Source organism: Mytilus trossulus, chromosome 2 (genome assembly GCF_036588685.1).
Source record: "Mytilus trossulus isolate FHL-02 chromosome 2, PNRI_Mtr1.1.1.hap1, whole genome shotgun sequence".
NCBI classification, from domain to species: domain Eukaryota; kingdom Metazoa; phylum Mollusca; class Bivalvia; order Mytilida; family Mytilidae; genus Mytilus; species Mytilus trossulus.
Genome location: NC_086374.1, coordinates 44,923,869 through 44,943,916, shown reverse-complemented (window position 1 = coordinate 44,943,916; position 20,048 = coordinate 44,923,869). Strand labels below are relative to the sequence as shown.

Sequence of the window (20,048 nt, the reverse complement as noted above, 5' to 3'; positions counted from 1 at the left end):
TTGTCATTTTAAATTAATTGCATTGTTTGTAGTTGACAATGATTATAAACTTTTGAAAACAAAATGTTTTTTACTCATAAAGAAGATTGACTTTAATTAAACTCAATATACTTTTCATTTAATTTCATGCAGTACTTTTCTTTCTTTTCTAATAATTAATAACACTGCATTATTACTTCTCTGGTCGCTTTTTTCATTTTAATATTATGGCAGTTCGCTTACAGCTTACTGTCTCAATTAGCATGATTGAATTCTCTTTTCAAAGTCTTCCAGATGAAATATTTGATAAAACATCAAACAAAAAAATATGTGTAAACAAGAACACTGATTGATCTAGTTTAATATCAACGATTTATAAAATAACATGTATTTCATTTTTTTATCCTCTTAAAAATGAACATTTTGTTTCAACAGCTGCAGGAACCCAACAACCAAGAAACCAACCACCCCCACCACAACAGTTTGCCCAACCACCACCACCACAAGAAGCAGATAGATTTTCTGGAAAAGGAGTAAGTTATAGACAACTTTACAAATTACTTTATTAGATAACTATACCAATTACTTCTGGAGATAACTATTAAAAAGAAGATGTGTAATGATTGCCAATGAGACAACTATCCATGAGAGACCAAAATGACACACATTAACAACTATAGGTCACCGCAGGGCCTTCAACCATAAGCAAAGCCCATACTGCAACGTCAGCTATAAAAGGCCCTGATTTGACAATGTAAAACAATTCAAACAAGAAAACTAATGGCCTTATTTGTATAAAAAAAATGAACGAAAAACAAATGTAACACATAAACAAAAGACAACCACTGAATTACTTTTAGCAATAACTATATCAATTACCTTTGGAGATAACTATACAAATTACTTTGAGAGATAACTATACCAATTACTTTTGGAGATAACTATACAAATTAATTTGGGAGATAAGAATACCAATTACTTTGGGAGATAACTATACCAATTACTTTTGAAGATAACTTTAAAAATTTATTTTGGAGATAAGAATAACAATTAATCTGGGAGATAACTATATCAATTACTTGGGAAGATAACTATACCAATTAATTTAAATGATAACTATATCAGTTACTTGGGAAGATAACTATACCAATTAATTTGGAAGATAACTATACCAATTACTTTGGAAGATAACTATACCAATTACTTTGGAAGTTAACTATATCAATTACTTGGGAAGATAACTATACCAATTACTTTGGAAGATAACTTTACCAATTAATTTGGGAGATAACTATACCTATTAATTTGGAAGATAACTATACCAATTACTTGGGAAGATAACTATACCAATTACTTTGGAAGATAACTATATCAATTACTTGGGAAGATAACTATACCAATTAATTTGGAAGATAACTATACCAATTACTTGGGAAGATAACTATACCAATTACTTGGGAAGATAACTTTACCAATTACTTTGGAAGATAACAATACAACTTAATTTGGGAGATAACTATACCAATTACTTTAAGAGATAACTGTACAATAACTTTGGGAGGTAACTTTACCAGTTACTTTTGGAGATGAGTATACCAATTAATTTGGAAGATAACTATACCAATTACTTTGGGAGATTACTTTATCAATGACTTTAGGAGATAACTATATCATTTCTTTGTGAGATAACTTTATAAAGCAATTAACATAAACTTAAAGGGTCACAGAATGCAAGTTTCTAAAAATTGTCCCGAATAATTTAGTTAAAAGAATTTTAGAATTTTATCAAGTATAAATAAAAATCTAAAAAACACTGAGCTTAAAAATATGATTGATTTGTTAAGTGTGGTCATCACTGATGTATTTATGCCCTGAGCAATGAAACCCATAAAGTTGAGTGCATACATAATATTATCTGGTTTGGATATATAACATTACAGGAACCAGATGAAAGTGAATCCTCTTATGATACCACAGGCAAAGGTGTAAGTACAGGGGCCATCCGAAGCACGCTTTTATATTTACACTTTGCCATCCCCAGAGTTTTGTCAACATTTTCATATATATTTACTCCATATTTTGTACTGTCCTTTTAATAATTGATGTTTTCAAGGTTCAATTAAATAAGTAAATGATGAATCTTAAAAATGAAGTGGTTTGTTTTCAAGAAATCTCATGCAGTGTTTAATTATCTCTTTATGAATTATTTTCTGACTAAAATAGATAATTAAAAAATAAAAGATTAAGTCTCCTGAGATGAATAGTCACTGCCTTATTTACAAAAAGTTTTTATAAGTATTTTCTATCCATAATATGATCAAAGTATCAAATATAATAAATTTATTAATGAATTATATGTAGTATGATATACCTTTATCCTAACATACATGTAGGCTATCCACCAGAAACTGTACAGTACAACATGTATCATTATTTATCTTGCGCTATCTAGTTCAATATTATTGAAAGTACATCTTGAATAGCTTGAAAACTATAAAAGTAACTTGGAAGAATATTTTGTAAATCAATTTTATGACCGTTTAGCATTGGAAAGCATTCCAGTTATTTGTGTATGCCCTTCAATCACTCACATTCAAATGAGATTATTTTTTCCCAGCTTATGTGCACCATTTAAAAAAAATCCAAAGCTATATAGTACACTTGAGCTATAAATAGTGATCCCTTTTTTATGCATATGTTTTTAAAAACTATTTACCAGTTAGTTTCCTTTAAGTATTGTAGATTTTGTCCATCTGGCAGGATACATTTGACCGTAAACTCATTCACATACATATATATATATCATTGATAATGTAAGTTTATTTGATGTTTCATCATTTTATCTTTGAATTTTCATTAAATAACATTTATTTTTTGTAAATTTTAGATGGTTTGTCGTGCAGCGTATGATTACGTGGCTGCTGATGATGATGAAGTCAGTTTTAACGAGGGTGACCACATCATATTTTGTCAACCAATTGATGCTGGTTGGATGGAGGGTACAGTGGAAGCAACAGGAAGACGTGGTATGCTCCCATCAAATTATGTGGAGACGGTCAAAAAGTAGTAGACAGAAGACTTATTTCTAGCTAAACATTTATAAAATTTTGAGTTACCTCCCCTGTTATGCTTTATCATGTTATTTTTGTGTATATTGATTGTCTGTTTGTCCGTTTCAGATATTTTAAATATAGCTCATTATAACTATTGCATATTTTATTTAGGTGCTTTGATAAAAGGGAGGAAGTCGGATATGTATTATTTTGTACGGAAATATGTTTGTTAATTGAGAGTTAACATGATCAAAATTAGAGCTTATACATAGTGAGTGTACACATAGCCTTTCAAGACTCTTGCATGTTTGAAATAGAGGATAAATGAAAAAAATAAAATTATAAAAAAAAGCATGGTTCATATCGCTGTTAGTCATACAATTTAATCTGAAAAAAAAAAGAATTCATTGTCATGTTTCAACGTAGATACATGTATATAGATACATTGTAAAATCAATCAGTATTCTTGTAGAGCTTGTTTTTTCGCTGTTACAATTTTTTGAAAGAAGAAAGCTTTTTTAGGAAGAGAATGTTCTCTTTAGTGAGGGGCGTAAAGGGGGGTGTCTGCACGGATGAACCTGAAATAAAATTGCCATTTCACAATGAACAAACAATTAAAAATGTCTTGTACATTAATCTTTTTACCAATTTCACGTAACATGGTAAATAAGGAACCTTTTTAACGACTGCATGTGAAATAAAAATGGCAAAACATATTGCAAGGAAATAACCCTTTACCACCCTCTTTAGTGGTATGTTACTGCTTTAGCATGGGATTATAACTGTGCAATATGAAATTCAGTATTGTAGATATCTTTGGAATCAAATTGCCTTCTTTTTGTTCAAGCTTTTGCTGAGCTTGCTGTTTGGATTTTGGCCAATTTCTTTATGGGCATTCAGGTCATATGATAATATTTGGACAATCGTAATTTATAGAGATTGAATGGTTATGTGTTATCTCTGTTTTCTGGGTTGTATGTATGGTTTTATTTGTATAAAAGTAGAAATAGTTTATTCAAGTCATAACCAGAAACATTTTGTTTATTAAATATTTTTAAAGAATCCCATTTATTTAAAATAAAAAATAAATGTGATTATTACCTACAGTAAAAGCTTACTTATAATATTATGATATGGTGTTTAATATATAGAGTAAACAAATCATGTCTCTGTCTTAGTTTGTCAGATTTATAGTGTAATGCATATGTTAGAAAAAATATAATACTTTTTCATTGGTTTTCTAACTAACAATTTTATGGAAAGAGTAATTATGTCTTAAAACAATGTGAATGGTAGCTATGTTTTAAACTTAAGAACTATACCCAGAAGAAAATACTCTTATTTTGATGAATTGGTGAATAGTTGTCTTGTTTTCACATTTTCTTGTCCTTACACAATTTTACTGTTATCAGTGTTTTTTTTAGAATTTTTAATGTTTTATATTGAGATTTTAATGTTGTAAACAAAGCCAGTAAACGTATGGATTTTAAGTTACACCATTAAAGATATGTGTAATTTTATTACTGGAGCAAGAGATTCAGAATGACTAAAGAGATAAAAAATGCATAAGGTTTTGGTCTTTGCTGTCAATGAAAAAAAATAATTAAAATAAAAATTCTGAAATTTAAATCTTAACAGAATGACATATATAACAATTTTGAAAATTCATTTTCTGGTATTAATTTTTACAACTATTATCTTGAAAAATATGTAGCTTATTTATTTGGTTTATAGATCATAGAGAGGCTTAAGAGTACTAGTACCACTTAATTTATTAATAGGTAACATATCAGTTTATGAGCTTTGCTTCCTGATAGTTAAAGCTGCCTTGATCACTTGAGTTATTATTTAGCCAGCCATGTCCTACATTCACAAACTGTGCTTGATAACATTTAAACGATTTGTCACAAACTTTCAGTGAAATAAACCATTATTTTCTCTTAGATATTAGTTTTTGAGGAAAGCATATTCCAATTTGAAAAACATAAAACTTTTGTTATTCATTAGACTTTATTATTCATTACAGGTTGTTTCAAAGATGCCATACATTTAATTAATTTTATTTTTCTCATTTTCATTGCCTTGCATTAGATTATTTATAGGGATATAAGACTTGTTATTTTCCTTACTCTTTCTTCAATTGTCTTTATATCCAAACCTCTATTTACATTTTAATTAATCTTCTATCAGTTACTTATGTGATAAGGATATAGGACGAGGTTTATAGTGTTTTTATTTTAATTTTTAATTTTTTCATGTTAGATTGTTTGGTAGAGTTTAGAATGAAATACTGCATTTGTAAGCATAACACAACAATTTGTGTAATTATAAATTATATAAAAGCAGAGCTGTTTGAACCAGTTTTATATATTCGCTGAGTTGCATTAATGTGCATCATATTGAATGCGTTTTATGGAAAGTAAAAAGCCTTAATTCACATGAGGGTTAATATGTCACCTCTACAGACTGGTGTTGATTTTGTCATAAAAATGTTGATGATTTTAGTCAAAATCAAATTTTCGAAACAAATTGTTTGGTATATTAGAATTTTAAAGTGGTAATTTAGAAATTGCTTTAAAGATATTGAAAAATCAAATTTACTTCTAAATTTTAGAATTAGTATCAGGTAAAAATGTGCACGTTTAACAGCTTTTGACTTTTGACAGGATAACTGGACTGTGTAAATAAGCTTATTGTATTATAGCAGTGTAGTCAACTGTACTGCAAATAAAGTTATATTGTTATCCTAGATTTAATATGTTTTCTTTTATATGTCTTTACTGCAAAATTGAATATAAGATATGGTATGATTGCCAATGAGATTGCTCTTCACAAAAGTTCAAATGAAGTTGATGTAAGCAATTATGGTAACCATCCAGCCTTCAAAAATGAGAAAAACCCATACCATATAGTCAGCTTTAAGAGGCCCCGTCATGGAACAATTCAATTGAAAAATCAACTGACTAATTTATAATTAAACAATTTACAATTCAGTGTTAGGACGTCATCACAGTCAGAGAAATTCATGACCTTATCAATGCCAAAATATAGATATTGACAGATTGTAGTACTGTGAAAGTACATAATAAGTATTATTTAAAGTCCTCTATTGTTAAAAAAGTTATAGTCAATAAGATTTTGTTATAAACTCACTCATAATTGAATTGATAAAATAAAAATAGTTTTATTGGTCAACATTTTTGTCAAACTTGCAACATATTTATTGTGGAAAGGAGACAAAGATTCTACATTTTGTAACCTTCAGTTGTGGAAAAATATTTTTTAGACATCTTAGATAGATTCTATTGTATATCTGTATTTTACAGATCAATGGAAGTAATTTTTAATCAACATTACAATATTTCACAGACAGCAGCACACAGTGAACATGTGTTCCAAGTTTCAAGTTGATGTGACTACAACATCATGGTAAACTACTTTGATCAAAATTCTTAGCCTGAGAATGTGCACTTACAGAGTTATTGCCCTCTAAAAATAATTCTTCACGATTTGTTCATCTAGCTTGCATAATTTAAAAGTTCTCCTTTGAAACCTCTGAATCAATTTCAGCCAAAAATTTCTGGCTGAATGAGTTTCAGAGTATCTAGTATAAAATTTGTATTTTAAGAAATATGGCCATTATAGCTAAAATGAAACAGGGGTAAAATGCATTTTTTTTACTTTTCAAGAAATTATAACATACTAGTATACAAGAAACATTTGAATGGAATTTTTTAGCCACTCATTAATATATATTGAAAAGCAAAAATAGTCATTGATGAAAGATTTAAGCAAAACATTACAGGTGAGCAATTCAAGCTCTTAGAAGCCTCTTGTTTCCCCCCTACAATCACATTTCTATGTACTGATGTACAGAGAGATCTCAATGAAATCAGGGTTATATCCACTATTTTAAAAGTTCACATCATACTGAACCTATTTACTAAGTTTCTCGTTGATTTTACCACACTTTTATGGTAAACAAACTGCCTGAACTAAAATATTTAACCTGACATTAGATGACAAACAGGCGAATACTAATACACAGACTAGAAAACTTCATGCACATCTTCTATTGTCAGCAGGGCATACAACTGTATTCAACGTTCTTGTCAGTTTATGCTGATTTAGCTGATGTCAGATTAACTATGACCCTATGAGTTTTTATCTCAAAAGCAGAATCAGAAAATGATACAAGGTGAAGCTTTATTGCATGTACCACTCTGAGGCCAGAGCAAACAGTGTAAAAGAGGGACGAAAGATACAAAAGGGACAGTCAAACTCATAAATCGAAAACAAACTGACAACGCCATGGCTAAAAATGAAAAAGACAAACAGAAAAACAATAGTACACACGACACAACATAGAAAACTAAAGAATAAACAACACGAAACCCACCAAAATCTAGGGGTGATCTCAGGTACACCGGAAGGGTAAGCAGATCGTTATAACGTAAGGAACATATCCGATATCATTTGTGAAACGGTTATTCCATAACGGTCAACCAACTCGTGATGGCGTCCGTAAAATTTACGAAGGGATGATTTCAACCTCACCATTAGGAACTCTTGGTTTAATAGCTTCCTTGTGAGCAGCAACCCTTTATCAAGAAAATCATGATAGGAAATGCAAGCACGGGAATATCGAAGCCTGTGTGTCTTTCTGAAATGAAACCATTGCCAAGACATGATTTACACTTATAGTCTATATATAATCAAAATAGATGAAAAATGTGGCTAATCTAAATAAAAATTGCAGAATTTGTTTTTGTATTTTTCAATTCTAAAAGGCTTTCTTAGCAACATACGTAAAGTCTACCAAGATATCTGAGTGGGAAAGATGATTTTTTGGGTGAAAAATAGCAAAATTTATCCAAAATAGTGAAAAACTGGGAAAAGCTTGTTTAACATTTATTTTAGTAGAAGATAATCATTTCAAACCAAAACAGTTCATACAGTGTTTATGAAATGACATCATTAAAAAAAGATTTTATTTTTTAAACATGAAATTTTAGGTGAAAACATCAGATTTTTGTTCGAACTTGAGAATCACAAGCGTGAATTAATTACAAAATAAACATACAGGGAAATTATAAAAAATGGTTAAAGAAGTTCTTTTGATATTTCAAAAGTAACACAAACCTTTGTTTTAATTATTTCAAAATTTAACAGCAATTCTTAATTGGGTAAATGATGATTTTGGGTAAAATATAGCAAATCATCCAAAAATCGTTAAACACTAGAAAAACACCCATTTGGAGTTTTGACTGTTTTAAAATCATTCCAAAATTGAAAAATGCAAATCTTAGTTTAATAATAATCAGTTCAAACAAAAGTCATTGTAAAACAATTATGAAAATAACAGATTTTGGGTAAAAAAAAAAGAAGCTAAATTTGACAAAAAATCGTCAAAAACTGCAAAAAACTTTAGAATTCATAAGTTTTTCAAAAAATCATTTAAGATGTTAGTGAAAATCAACGGATATTCTTTATTTGCCAAAGGGCAATGCTTAAATTCAAACTATTTTAACCAACAAGATATCAAAGTAATGTTGACCATGCATAACATGCATACTGATTTTTTTCTACAGACACGTCATAAGGTGTTTTGCTGACAGTTGTATTCAATACTGCTAAGATGTTTATCAGGTGCAGGAGGAAGTTCCATCAAAATTGAAAAAAGTTTTCTATGTTAAATTTCCAAACCATAGTCTGTATGATCTAATTCAACTTCTTCTGACATCCATTTTAGGCCCTGATATTACACTCTGAGACTATGAAATTGTCCTGAATCTGATGTTGGTAAAGTAATTTTTTTACCTGAAAAGATGTGCTTTCAGTAGTGTCTCTGGATGTGACTTTTTTCAGCGAATAATGTTGAGTCCTTAGACCTCCAAGAGGAAGTCCTCCATATAAACATATTACACTCATAGTTTCAGAGTGTAATATCAGTGCCTAAAATGAATGTCAGTTAAGAAGTTGAATTAGATGCTCAAGACTATGGTTGGGAAATCAAACGTAGAAAACTTTGTCCAATTTTGATGGAACTTCCTCCTGCACCTGATTAACTTCTTTACAGTATTGGATACAACTGTCAGCAAAACTGCAACACCAAATGATGTGTCTGTAGAAAAAAAAAATGGTCTTCAATGTTCGGTAGGATGCGGTGAATGTCAAGGTTTGAATTGTTTAAATCTGTTCCTATTGATGAATCTGACATTACTGATGTACAGATATTTATTGTATACAGAAAACTATGGAATATTCTATAAAAAAATGTTTCCATGTTTTTTGTAATTTACTTTTTGATCATCACCCGTTTTGGTCAATTCGACTTTTTATCTCTCATTATGCATGGTAAACAATTCTTAGATTGCTTTAGTGACTTGCTGGTTTTAATAGTATGAATTTAAGCCGTGCCCTTTTGCCAATAAAGAATATCATTTGATTTTCACTAAAATCTTAAATGATTTTCTGAAAAACTATGAATTTTAAAGCCTTTTGCAGTTTTTGACGATTTTTTCCAAAATTTGCTTTTTTCACACAACATCAGGTATTTTCATATTTGTTTTACAATGAATTTTGTTTGAACTGATTATTATTATACAAAGATTTGCATTTTTCTATTTTGAAATGATTTAAAAACATTTAAAACTCTAAATGGGTGTTTTTCCAGTTTTTAATGATTTTTGGATGATATTGCTATCTTTTACCCAAAATCATCATTTACCGAATTAAGAATTGCTGTTAAGTTTTAAAATAATTAAAATAAAGGTTTGTGTCTTTTTTGAAATATCAAATGAACTTCTCGTTTCTCGTTTTGTTTATATAGATTAGACCGTTGGTTTTCCCGTTTGAATGGTTTTACACTAGTTATTTTGGGGCCCTTTATAGCTTGTTGTTCGGTGTGAGCCAAGGCTCCGTGTTGAAGGCCGTACTTTAACCTATAATGGTTTAATTTTTGAATTGTTGTTTGGATGGAGAGTTGTCTCATTGGCACTCACACCACATCTTCCTATATCTATTATATTACCATTTTTAAAAATATTTTTCCTGTCTGTTTTTGCAATCAAATCACGCATTGTAATTTGTGATTCTCAAATTCCAGCAAAAATCTGATGTTTTCACCTAAATATTTCATGTTTAAAAAATAAAAACTTTTTTTTAGAGATGTCATTTCATGAAAACTGTATGAACTGTTGTAAAACTTTTGGTTTGAAATGATTATCTTCTAAAATAAATGTTTAACAAGTTTTTCACAGTTTTTTCACTATTTTTGACAAATTTTGCTATTTTCACCCAAAAAAATCTTCTTTCCCACTCAAATATCGTGGTAGACTTTTAGTATGTTACTAAGAAAGCCTTTCAGAATTGAAAATCACCGAAACAAATTCTTTTGCATTTTTTTTGTTGGTCAAATTCTAATAGAAGAGGGACGAAAGATACCAGAAGGACAGTCAAACTCATAAATCGAAAATAAACTGACAACGCCGTTGCTAACTTTGAAAAAGACAAACAGACAAACAGTAGTACACATGACACAACATAGAAAACTAAAGAATAAGCAACACGAATAGCAATTGCTATTAAATTACAACCCATTGTTGAGAGACGTTTTCTTTCTTTTAGTTATTTTTGTTAATGTATTATTTTTATAGCCGGTGTAGAATTGTAATATGTGTAATATAGCTCAAATCAAAAGAGTAACGTTTGAAACAGTCACCAATAACGAAGAGCAGACGATTTTAGCTATTAATTAAATCGGGATATGAAAACAGTAAACACCGAAAACAAGTTTTTATTCTGATTCAGTCAACTCGTTTGATTTAAAATAAACAACTGTATGTTATAATAACGTGTATTAGCTTTCAGTTCTTAAAAAGCAGTTTGCCTTTCCAGAAAATTGAAGTTAAGATTGGCTGACGTCAACAAAAAATATTTGATACTACAAAATCTCTCATAATATTTATCTTAGACACTGTGGTAAATTACCTTTGAACTGTAAAATAGGTTAACAAATAACTACTGAACTAAAGTCATAACAAAAATACAAATCTGTTAAGGTAATGTTTGTTAAATCTTTTCCAGATAATTCGATGGCATCATTCCCTGATCTCCAGTAGCCATCACTGTACCTGTCATCCAAGAATCATCTATAATTTCACAATCTGTAATGATATCTCCCTCACTAAAGCTAACCTCGTCATCATCGGCTGCTGCGTAATCATAAAGGGCGCGATATATAGCCTGAAATTTAGACATTGAACAAAAATCAGCTTTCAATTTTTTTGTTAGTTTTCCAACGCTATCAATCAATATTTTTTTTCAAAATTTAACACTTTAAGCTATGGGAAAATCTGGATTCAGAATACATCTTTTTTGTCTTTCGGTAGACTATATAAAAAAAAATTCATCAAGTCGGGGATCAGAATATTATTTTTAGGAAAAAAACCATAACCCCTCCCCTTGATCCCCTTTTGATGTTAAATGGTCGTTCCCGTACGTCTTTTCTCATTTACGATACATAGCGGTCCATGGAAGTTTGCTGATATTATATACAATTAATATTCCTAAATGTTTCCAACAATGTTGTCTTCATCTAAATTTGAATCGTAGTATATAGATCTTTCTTTTTTATTGCTATAAAACTATACTATATCATTAAATAACTTACGTCATCTTCGGCAGATTGAATGACTTGTGTGGGTTCTGGTTCTGGTGCTAGAATAAATTTTAAAAAAATCAATCAAAACAATCCCGTTGTAAATGTTTACACCTGTCCTAAGTCAGGAATCTGGTGTACATTAGTTGTCGTCTGTTAATGAAGTTCATACGTTTTTTTCGTTTCCCGTTTTTGGAGTGCTTCATAGCCTGATGTTCGGTGTGAGCCAAGGCTCCATGTTGAAGACCGTACTATAACATATAACGGTTTACTTTTATAAATTGTTAATTGGATGGAGAGTTTTTTCATTGGCACTCACTCCACATCTTACTATATCTAATCAATATGAAATATAACGATGTGAAATTCTTGCAAATGAAGCAACTATCCACCATTGTATTAAAAAAGAAGATGCAATTTTTATATCTGTATTTATAGCAAATGCACAATTTTAACTAGACCAAAAAATGTCCGTGGAATTATTCATTTCAGAATTGAGATCATGACTTTTTTTAATCGCCTATTCAATTTGTTAAATGCACAATTTCCCCGACATTTTGTATGCCTTTCGAACTCATTGAACTGATTCTGAATATCGAAAACAATATTTGTTCCATTGCTAATTTCTAAGATACAGTAACTTTGTTTTACATGACAGGTGGAGGTATTTAAAGAAATTACGTGAAATTCATTTTCACTTTAGGTAGCGATTTTTCTCACAAATAAATGCGTCCACAGCACTCTATCAAAAATGTATTATGTTATTGCTATAACCATGCATATCTCTTTTAATGATATTTATAGGAACACCGGCTCGATCAATTTTTATGTAGTATTTTAAAGTTTCAATATGCAGCGATAAAACTTGTAAATGTTTTAGGTATACCACTCAAATCCGTTGAACCCCGAAATATTTAGCTTAAAGAAAAATGTTTACATCAATAAAAGATCATTTTTAATCAAAAATCTTTTGACGAATTTTCGAGAAAAGTGAGAAAGTTTACTCGTTATGCGTACATCTGTTTAGTTTGTCTTTGACACTATAATATAAGTTTCTCCTATTTTGTTAAGGCAACTGTATCTTCAAAAATGTGAAAATAGGAATGTCACTGTTTCCTCAAGAATCAACCTCGGGTGAAGCCAAAGCAAATTATGCATTTTAAACCAACATTTGGGACAAACCTACAGATAAACAGACGAACAAAATATTAGGCTTTCCTCAAAAGATTTTGATAAAATATATAGTAAATGGGAATTTCATGCTTCCTTTTTGGTCAACAAAAAACACAAGATAACTCACCTTGAGGACGTGTCATTTCAACAGTTTCCTGTTGAGGTGGATCGACTTGTGCTGGTTGTTGTGATAGTTGTTGATATGAAGAGACTTGGGCTGATGGCTGTAATTGTTCAGTAAACGCCTGTTTCCCTGAGTCATCGACTGCAGTAAACTGTCCCTTCTGTCCTTCAAACTCTTTATGATATACAACCTTAGAATGAAAAGAATTCTACTTAGTACGGTTACAAACTTGATTCATTTAACAAGTTGGAATTAAAAAGGAAGAAAAATATCGAGGGGATCACAAATAAAAAGCTAAAAATCTTAAGAAAAGCAGGCACCATGTTGGGTTAAACTTTTAATAGACAAACAGATGAGAAACCAACATTTCAGCACACATGAAACTACAAAGACCAACACGAACCAGGATTGAACTCTTCGTGGCATATTTTTCTTTTGGCAATCATATTTCAAGGAAAATGATACCAGTTATAAAAGGTTAAGATGTTATTTTTTTTATACCAGCTTTAAATGGCTTCAATTATTGTTAATTTTGTTTAACACAACCGTAAAACGCATTTTACATCTCTAAACGTTTCCCAAATTATGAAAAACAATGACGTGGCATGGAATCGACATTACAGGAAATATAGTTTTAGTTTGTTTTTGGCAGATACACACAACATGAATTCTTTTAGCTGCAGCATAAATAGATATAATAGGCAAACCTAAATAAAACAGAATACAAATGACCAAACATAAATCTATGCAGTCTTCTACAGTACTCAAATGTTTATCCGAGTCTCGATTCTTAGTTTACAATGATCTTTTGACAAATTGTGATAGCGCCATACATAAGAAGTAGTCACCCATATCTCCTATTCCAATTGTAACAAACGCATAGTGTCACGAAGGTAGTTTCTACAAACAAGAGTTCCCATACATTATAAATTAGACTGACAATCCTAGGGTTTTTTTCGCAAACAGCAGCCCAAAAGTATTTGCCCATTTGTTCTTCTGAAAAAGATTCTTACAAGTAGGTTAACCTTTGACTCATAGATCTAATCATGGAAGTATTATATTGACTATAATAATACTTCCATGATCAAATAAAACCGATTTACGTTATTAAAAGACATTTTGATTTTATAGAAACCCATTAATGACTTACGTTACTCTGCATTGACGTATTTTGTTGAAGTCTTTTGTTCTCTGGTGTGTCTGCTACGGCTGTAAACTTTGTTGTTGGGTAATGTCTGATCAGAAAAAAACAGAAACAGATGACATCACGATTGATAATTGAACCGAATAAAGTGATTATATCGAAATTGAAAAACTTGATCTGCAGAAAAAAATAAAAGATGAATATTTATTAAAAAAATTAGGGCAACCGTATTTATTTGCATACTGTACGTTTAAAAAAAAAACCGCGGTAGTTTGATGTTAGATTAGAAATAAATTAAAAAAAAAAATGAGTTAAAATGTGGGAAGGTCTTAATAAACAACTGAACATGGGAATTTGAACAATGTACCAGAATAAACAGTAAATATAATTATATATTTAGACCTGCGTGTATTATAGACTAACAATTTCAAGACTTTATTTAACTTACGTTGTACAGTAGGGTAACTTGTTGTAGCCTTTATAGTTTTTCATGGTTAATTTCAAACTACAGACTTCACAATTGAAACAACTTTTGTGCCAGTACTGAAATAAACACGCTACATGATTTTTAATACTCATAAAATAAATCTATAATGTCTATAATGACATACTCATGATATCCATCGAGAATGATGCAACGTTTGATACGGTGCTTTTTGTCCTTGATTTGCGTTTTGTTCGCTTTTGCTTTATCTCCGATAATTTTGTTCTTTGCCCATTGTTTTTTGTCCGATAATTTTGCTTTTGGTCCGACACTTTTGATTTTTGTCCGTTGCTTTCGGTCCTTTTTTCTTTTTAATTTATCTGATAATTTTGCTTTTTGTCAGACACTTTTGCTTTTTGTCTCAATATTAGGAAGAGAGAAAACTTATAGGTTAAAAAAAAATTATGAGAAAATTTCCAATTGTTAATTATGAGAGCACACATTAAAAAATACATACCTTATCTAGACAGTTGAGTTTTTCCACCGGGTAAACAGTCTTCTTACACTTTGCACATGGAGGATTCATTTTAATGTATTTTCTAGTAAATTTAACTAAAAAAAAAATACATAAACAGTTAGTAAATACAGATCTTATTTTGCGTAAATGTAAATTAATGTAATTCAAACGTTTCAACCAACTTACCGAACTTTCTGTCAAATATTAAAAAACAACAATAGAAGGTAATATTGATAAACACTTTCAGAAATGGACTTTTTTTCAAATCCTGCATGAGGATTAACATCTTAATAATCTTCTTTAGACATGTATCCGTTTATTAATTATATCCTGAAATTGCTATATACATGTATATTGACCACACTTGTATTATTAACAATTTAATGACGCAATTTAAACCAAATGTGAAACAAAACAAAAATAGAAAATACTATTTTAGCAGGCATACTTTTATGAATAGAGTTGGTACGAGGGACGACTGCAAATAAGACAAAAATCTATCAGAAGTCTGTTAATTAGCGTTTAGCCGTCCTAATAAAAAGACAAATTACACCATGAGGTCGAAAAATTAAATAAACGCACACAAAATTAATACCAAGAAAAGATAACAATATTAAAACGGATTATGTCCTCGATATATAAAGCGAAATTTCGCACACAATAAAATATGAGACAATTTTATTACAACTCATGCTCATATAAGGCTAAAGCGTTCAACAATGAAAGACAAACGTTATATACACATAAAAACAAGAAAAGGGCCTCTTTCGCTCACGTTGCATTTTACATAACATTGATATATTTGCAATAAGAATATATGTGTTGAATTGAAACTGTGTCAAGATTTGTTTGTAATTATTGACTGATTTTGATTTTTTAAATCTTTTGCTGTTGATAATTTTTAAGTCAATCTTTTACAGTTTTAAGATATAAGGTAAAAAATAAACGAAAGAAAAAAGACAACATCAACATTGCAATCTCGATTAAACTTTGGTGACACGTTTTTGAATTTACCGTAACATTCATAACAAACAGTTTAGGCATTACAAGATGTATATGGAATTTGGAAAAATAGAACCTTAAACTATTAAAGCAAGACTTATATATAATCATTGGGTATCTATCTACCCAGACGTGACAGTCATTCATTTAGGAGTATCCAATCGTGCGAAAAGTGTGAATTTAGAATAATTACCTAAGCAAACGTATTTTCATAAGGGAACGAACTCGCATTATATATATTTATAAATGTCTCTTTTATTTGCAGTATTCCTTATTCACCGAAATACGGCCTACTTACTGGTACATTCGTGCATTCAGGAAGTCGTGCATTCAGGAAGAAAAGGTAGACAAATATTTTCAACCAAGGAAGTAAAACATTTTGTCAATTTTAACATTTTACTTGATAATCTTGATAATGTTTTTCTTTTTATTTGTTTTGTGAACCATGTTTGAAAATATCTATTTGAAATTGATGATTTGTTGATTGCATTCATTTCCTTGTAGCAGAGTTCAAATTTCATGAGAAGTTTAAGGTAAAACAAAGTCGTCTACAACATGATCCACTTGCTACATGTATTGGTTTGTAAAATAAACATTGCAAAAGCAAAAGAAAAAAAATGCATAAAGCCATATGGCGTAGTAAAACAGATTAATGAAAGTGTGAGTACAAAGTCGTACGTATTTTATCTTTTACTATAGATACCAGTAAGCCTGATACATTTGATAGCTATTAGCATGACGCTAAAGACTACGGTTACAATATTTTGTGAATTATCTAACAAAAAAATGGAATTCTGTAATTGTCATATTGTAAACAGGAATAAGCACGACAAACGAACCCAAACCAAAAATCACAAAAAAAAACCACCTTGTGCTACCTTTAAGATATTATTTTTTTATTCAGGTTCTGATTGTTTACTTTAAATTCAAAATTGAACATTGCATAAATAAATATTTGCAATGAGTTAAAATTGACCTCAACAGTGGTTTGTAGCACATTTTTCTGATTAGTTGAGTGGAAAATATGTGAAAGTAATATATAGGTTGCATTTCTGTAAATGTAGACAGTGCAAGTTCCCATAGAACATCATTTTACGACTAAAACTGTACAACCTTTACGATGCAGTTTCGAAAAGAAATATATCCAAGAATGGAAAGCTCATATGCTTTTCTATTTTTCAAAGTTCAAATGTGGGATGTGCGTTATGTTTTCAACATTTATATGCACCGAACTAATAAAAGTTTAAACTTGAAATTTAGTTTCTGTACAACCTCTACATTCACTTTGGGTCTCCCCAAAATTCAAGGCTGCCAATATATGTTTTATTCATACTGATAAAATTTCTAAGTTATGTTTCTATGAGATGAAACATAGATTATATCAGGGGAACCAGTACGTAAATAAAACAAAATATTTATGAATATTCGATATCTACATAAAAGAGGGACGAAATATACCAAAGGGACAGTCAAACTCATAAATCGAAAATAAACTGACAAGGCCATGGCTAAAAATGAAAAAGACAAACAGACAAATAATAGTACTCATGACACAACATAGAAAACTAAAGAATAAACATTACGAACCCCACCAAAAACTAGAGGTGATCTCAGGTGCTTCGAAAGAGTAAGCAGATCCTGCTCAAAATATGACACCCGTCGTGTTGCTTTTGTGATAACAAATCCGGTTAATAGTATAATTCGGTAGGTCACATTCATGAAAGGGAAGGGTATTGTAGTTACGACGTAAGGAACGTATCCGATATTATTTGTGAAACGGTTATTCCATAACGGTCAACCAACTCGTGATGGCGTCCGTAAAGTTTACGAAGGGATGATTTCAACTTCACCATTTGGAACTCTTGGTTTAATAGCTTCCTTGTGAGCAGCAACCCTCTATCAAGAAAATCATGATAGGAAATGCAAGCACGGTAATATCGTGTCAAATGGGATATATATATATATATATATACCCATAAAAGAGGCGCGGTTTTGAAACAACTTTATTCATAAAGTGCAACCTACACTAAATAATGGCAACAGTAGTATACCGCTGTTCAAAAGTCATAAATCCATGGACAAAAACAAAATCGGGGTAACAAACTAAAACTGAGAGAAACGCATTAAATATAAGAGGAGAACAACGACACAACACTAAAATGTAACACACACAGAAATGGACCAAGCATCAGAAAAAATCCCACGAGAATAACAAATATAACATCAAAACCAAATACATGAATTTGGGATTGACAAGTACCGTGACACGTCTTATCGCAATGTGAATTCACACTAAAAAATAAGAGAAAGCAAACGACGCAACGTTAAAATGTAACACACACAGAAACGAATTATAATATAACAATGGCCATATTCCTGACTTGGTACAGGACATTTTTAAAGGAAAAGATGGTGGGTTGAACCTGGTTTTGTGGCATGCCAAACCTCCCTCTTTCATAGCGATGTGAAATATAACATCAAAATGACAACACAACACCACAGGACTACAATATAAATAAATCGGAGAACACATTTGACAAAGAAACACACGAACAACAGCCAACAAAAGGCAACAAGTTCAAAATTTTAATACGCCAGAAGTGCATTTTGTCCACACAAGACCTACTAGTAACGCCCAGATACAAAAGTTTGAAAGCCGAAACAAGTACAAAGTTGGACAGCATCGATCGAGGACCAATAGATCAAAAAAGCTGTGCCAAAAACGGCCAGGGTTTTCTGTTAGTTACCAGAACATCCCTATTATTTAGAATAATTTATACTTGTGCAAACAGTAAATTCTATAAAATGACTATACAAAAGATGAACATGATACAACTGAGGTATTAACTAATTACAGGAAACAACTGAAATACATTACTTAACCAGACATTTGCAACACAAAAAGAGACATATCCGAATAAGTTTAAACCTCAACGCCAAGGGACGTCATATTTGAAATTGTAAAACAGATCATAAAAAAATGAAAAATGACGTCACATTTGAATAAATAAGATAGAATTAGGATTGATTTAAGATCATATTTGAACTACATACTGATATTGCATTTAACAACAATGCACATTTCAATACCAATTAATAGCAAACTAAGGTAGCAATTAACTATATTATAAAGCTATGTCCGGTTTGTTTTGAATCTAACGTCAAACGTAAAATATCGTACTGATTACGTTGAACAAAATCAAATCTAATAAATGAAGGCGGTGATTAATTTTCTTTACCATAACACATAAATATAATTAAAAAGACGGCAACACATTTTATTTGATTTGACAAAATCCGATGAGAATTACAAATATAACATTAAACATTTAAACTAAATGCATGAATTTGGGATAGACAAGTACCGTAACACGTCTTATAGTAATGTAAATTCACACTCAGCAAAACAGTCACAATCGGGAATAAGTCACGTTTGGTAATTAAAAGATTAGACGACATAATGACAAACCACAATATACCATGTTTTAACGTCTCATTAAAACGTCTCATTAACAAATAAATGAGTTAATTATATAGAATCAACTCATACACTCAAGCATTGAATTTTCTAACATAAAACTGGACCAAAATTAATATTATTTGTACAATATTTGTATACTCACTGTATGTAATTTGTATGTTTCTAAAACATTTTAATCCAGTTTAGATGTAAAATGATATTAATCTTAAGTTTAACACTCAAGCTTTAACACCCTGTTGTTTCAAAAGTTACTACGGGTATTTACTAATAAAATATGAATTTAACTCTTAATATTTCCTTAACGTGACTGTCGTTTTATTATTATTTCCCGATACATACATTTTGAACCATTAAATTAAATACAAAAAATCATTTAAACTACTGTCAAGGAAAAGTTAAATTAGCAAATCGGAACGCATGGCAATATTAAACAATTATTTGTTTATACTATTATGTGTGTTACATTTTAATGTTGTGTCGTTGTTCCCC

The 20,048-nt window shown here is 30.3% G+C and overlaps 2 protein-coding genes across 16 annotated transcripts in view; one reads left to right on the top strand and one right to left on the bottom strand.

The window, feature by feature from the left end:
* The window catches only part of LOC134707342 (LIM zinc-binding domain-containing Nebulette-like), a 36,313-nt gene extending 30,530 nt beyond the window's left edge, over window positions 1-5,783 (top strand). For all 12 annotated transcript variants that reach the window (XM_063567027.1, XM_063567032.1, XM_063567034.1 and 9 more), the window contains 2 exons: window positions 415-512; window positions 2,867-5,783. In XM_063567027.1, coding sequence (XP_063423097.1) covers window positions 415-512; window positions 2,867-3,046 — 278 coding nt within the window. In that variant the 3' untranslated portion in view covers window positions 3,047-5,783. The remainder of the gene's footprint in view (window positions 1-414; window positions 513-2,866) is intronic.
* A 5,031-nt stretch (window positions 5,784-10,814) lies between these two features.
* LOC134705168 (LIM and SH3 domain protein 1-like) lies at window positions 10,815-19,827 on the bottom strand. 4 transcript variants are annotated; one of them, XM_063563924.1, is made up of 7 exons: window positions 19,702-19,827; window positions 15,077-15,171; window positions 14,584-14,678; window positions 14,142-14,226; window positions 12,995-13,181; window positions 11,707-11,753; window positions 10,815-11,279 (listed from the first exon to the last, which is right to left on the bottom strand). In XM_063563924.1, the coding sequence occupies exons 2-7, from the start codon at window positions 15,143-15,145 to the stop codon at window positions 11,106-11,108; spliced, it is 657 nt and encodes a 218-aa protein (XP_063419994.1). In that variant the 5' UTR covers window positions 15,146-15,171; window positions 19,702-19,827; the 3' UTR covers window positions 10,815-11,105. The 4 variants fall into 4 exon arrangements, with proteins under 4 accessions (XP_063419994.1, XP_063419992.1, XP_063419993.1 ...); XM_063563922.1 differs by lacking the exon at window positions 19,702-19,827 and adding an exon at window positions 16,377-16,432; XM_063563923.1 differs by lacking the exon at window positions 19,702-19,827 and adding an exon at window positions 16,377-16,432 and having other exon boundaries at window positions 11,707-11,741.
* Window positions 19,828-20,048: the final 221 nt, after the last annotated feature.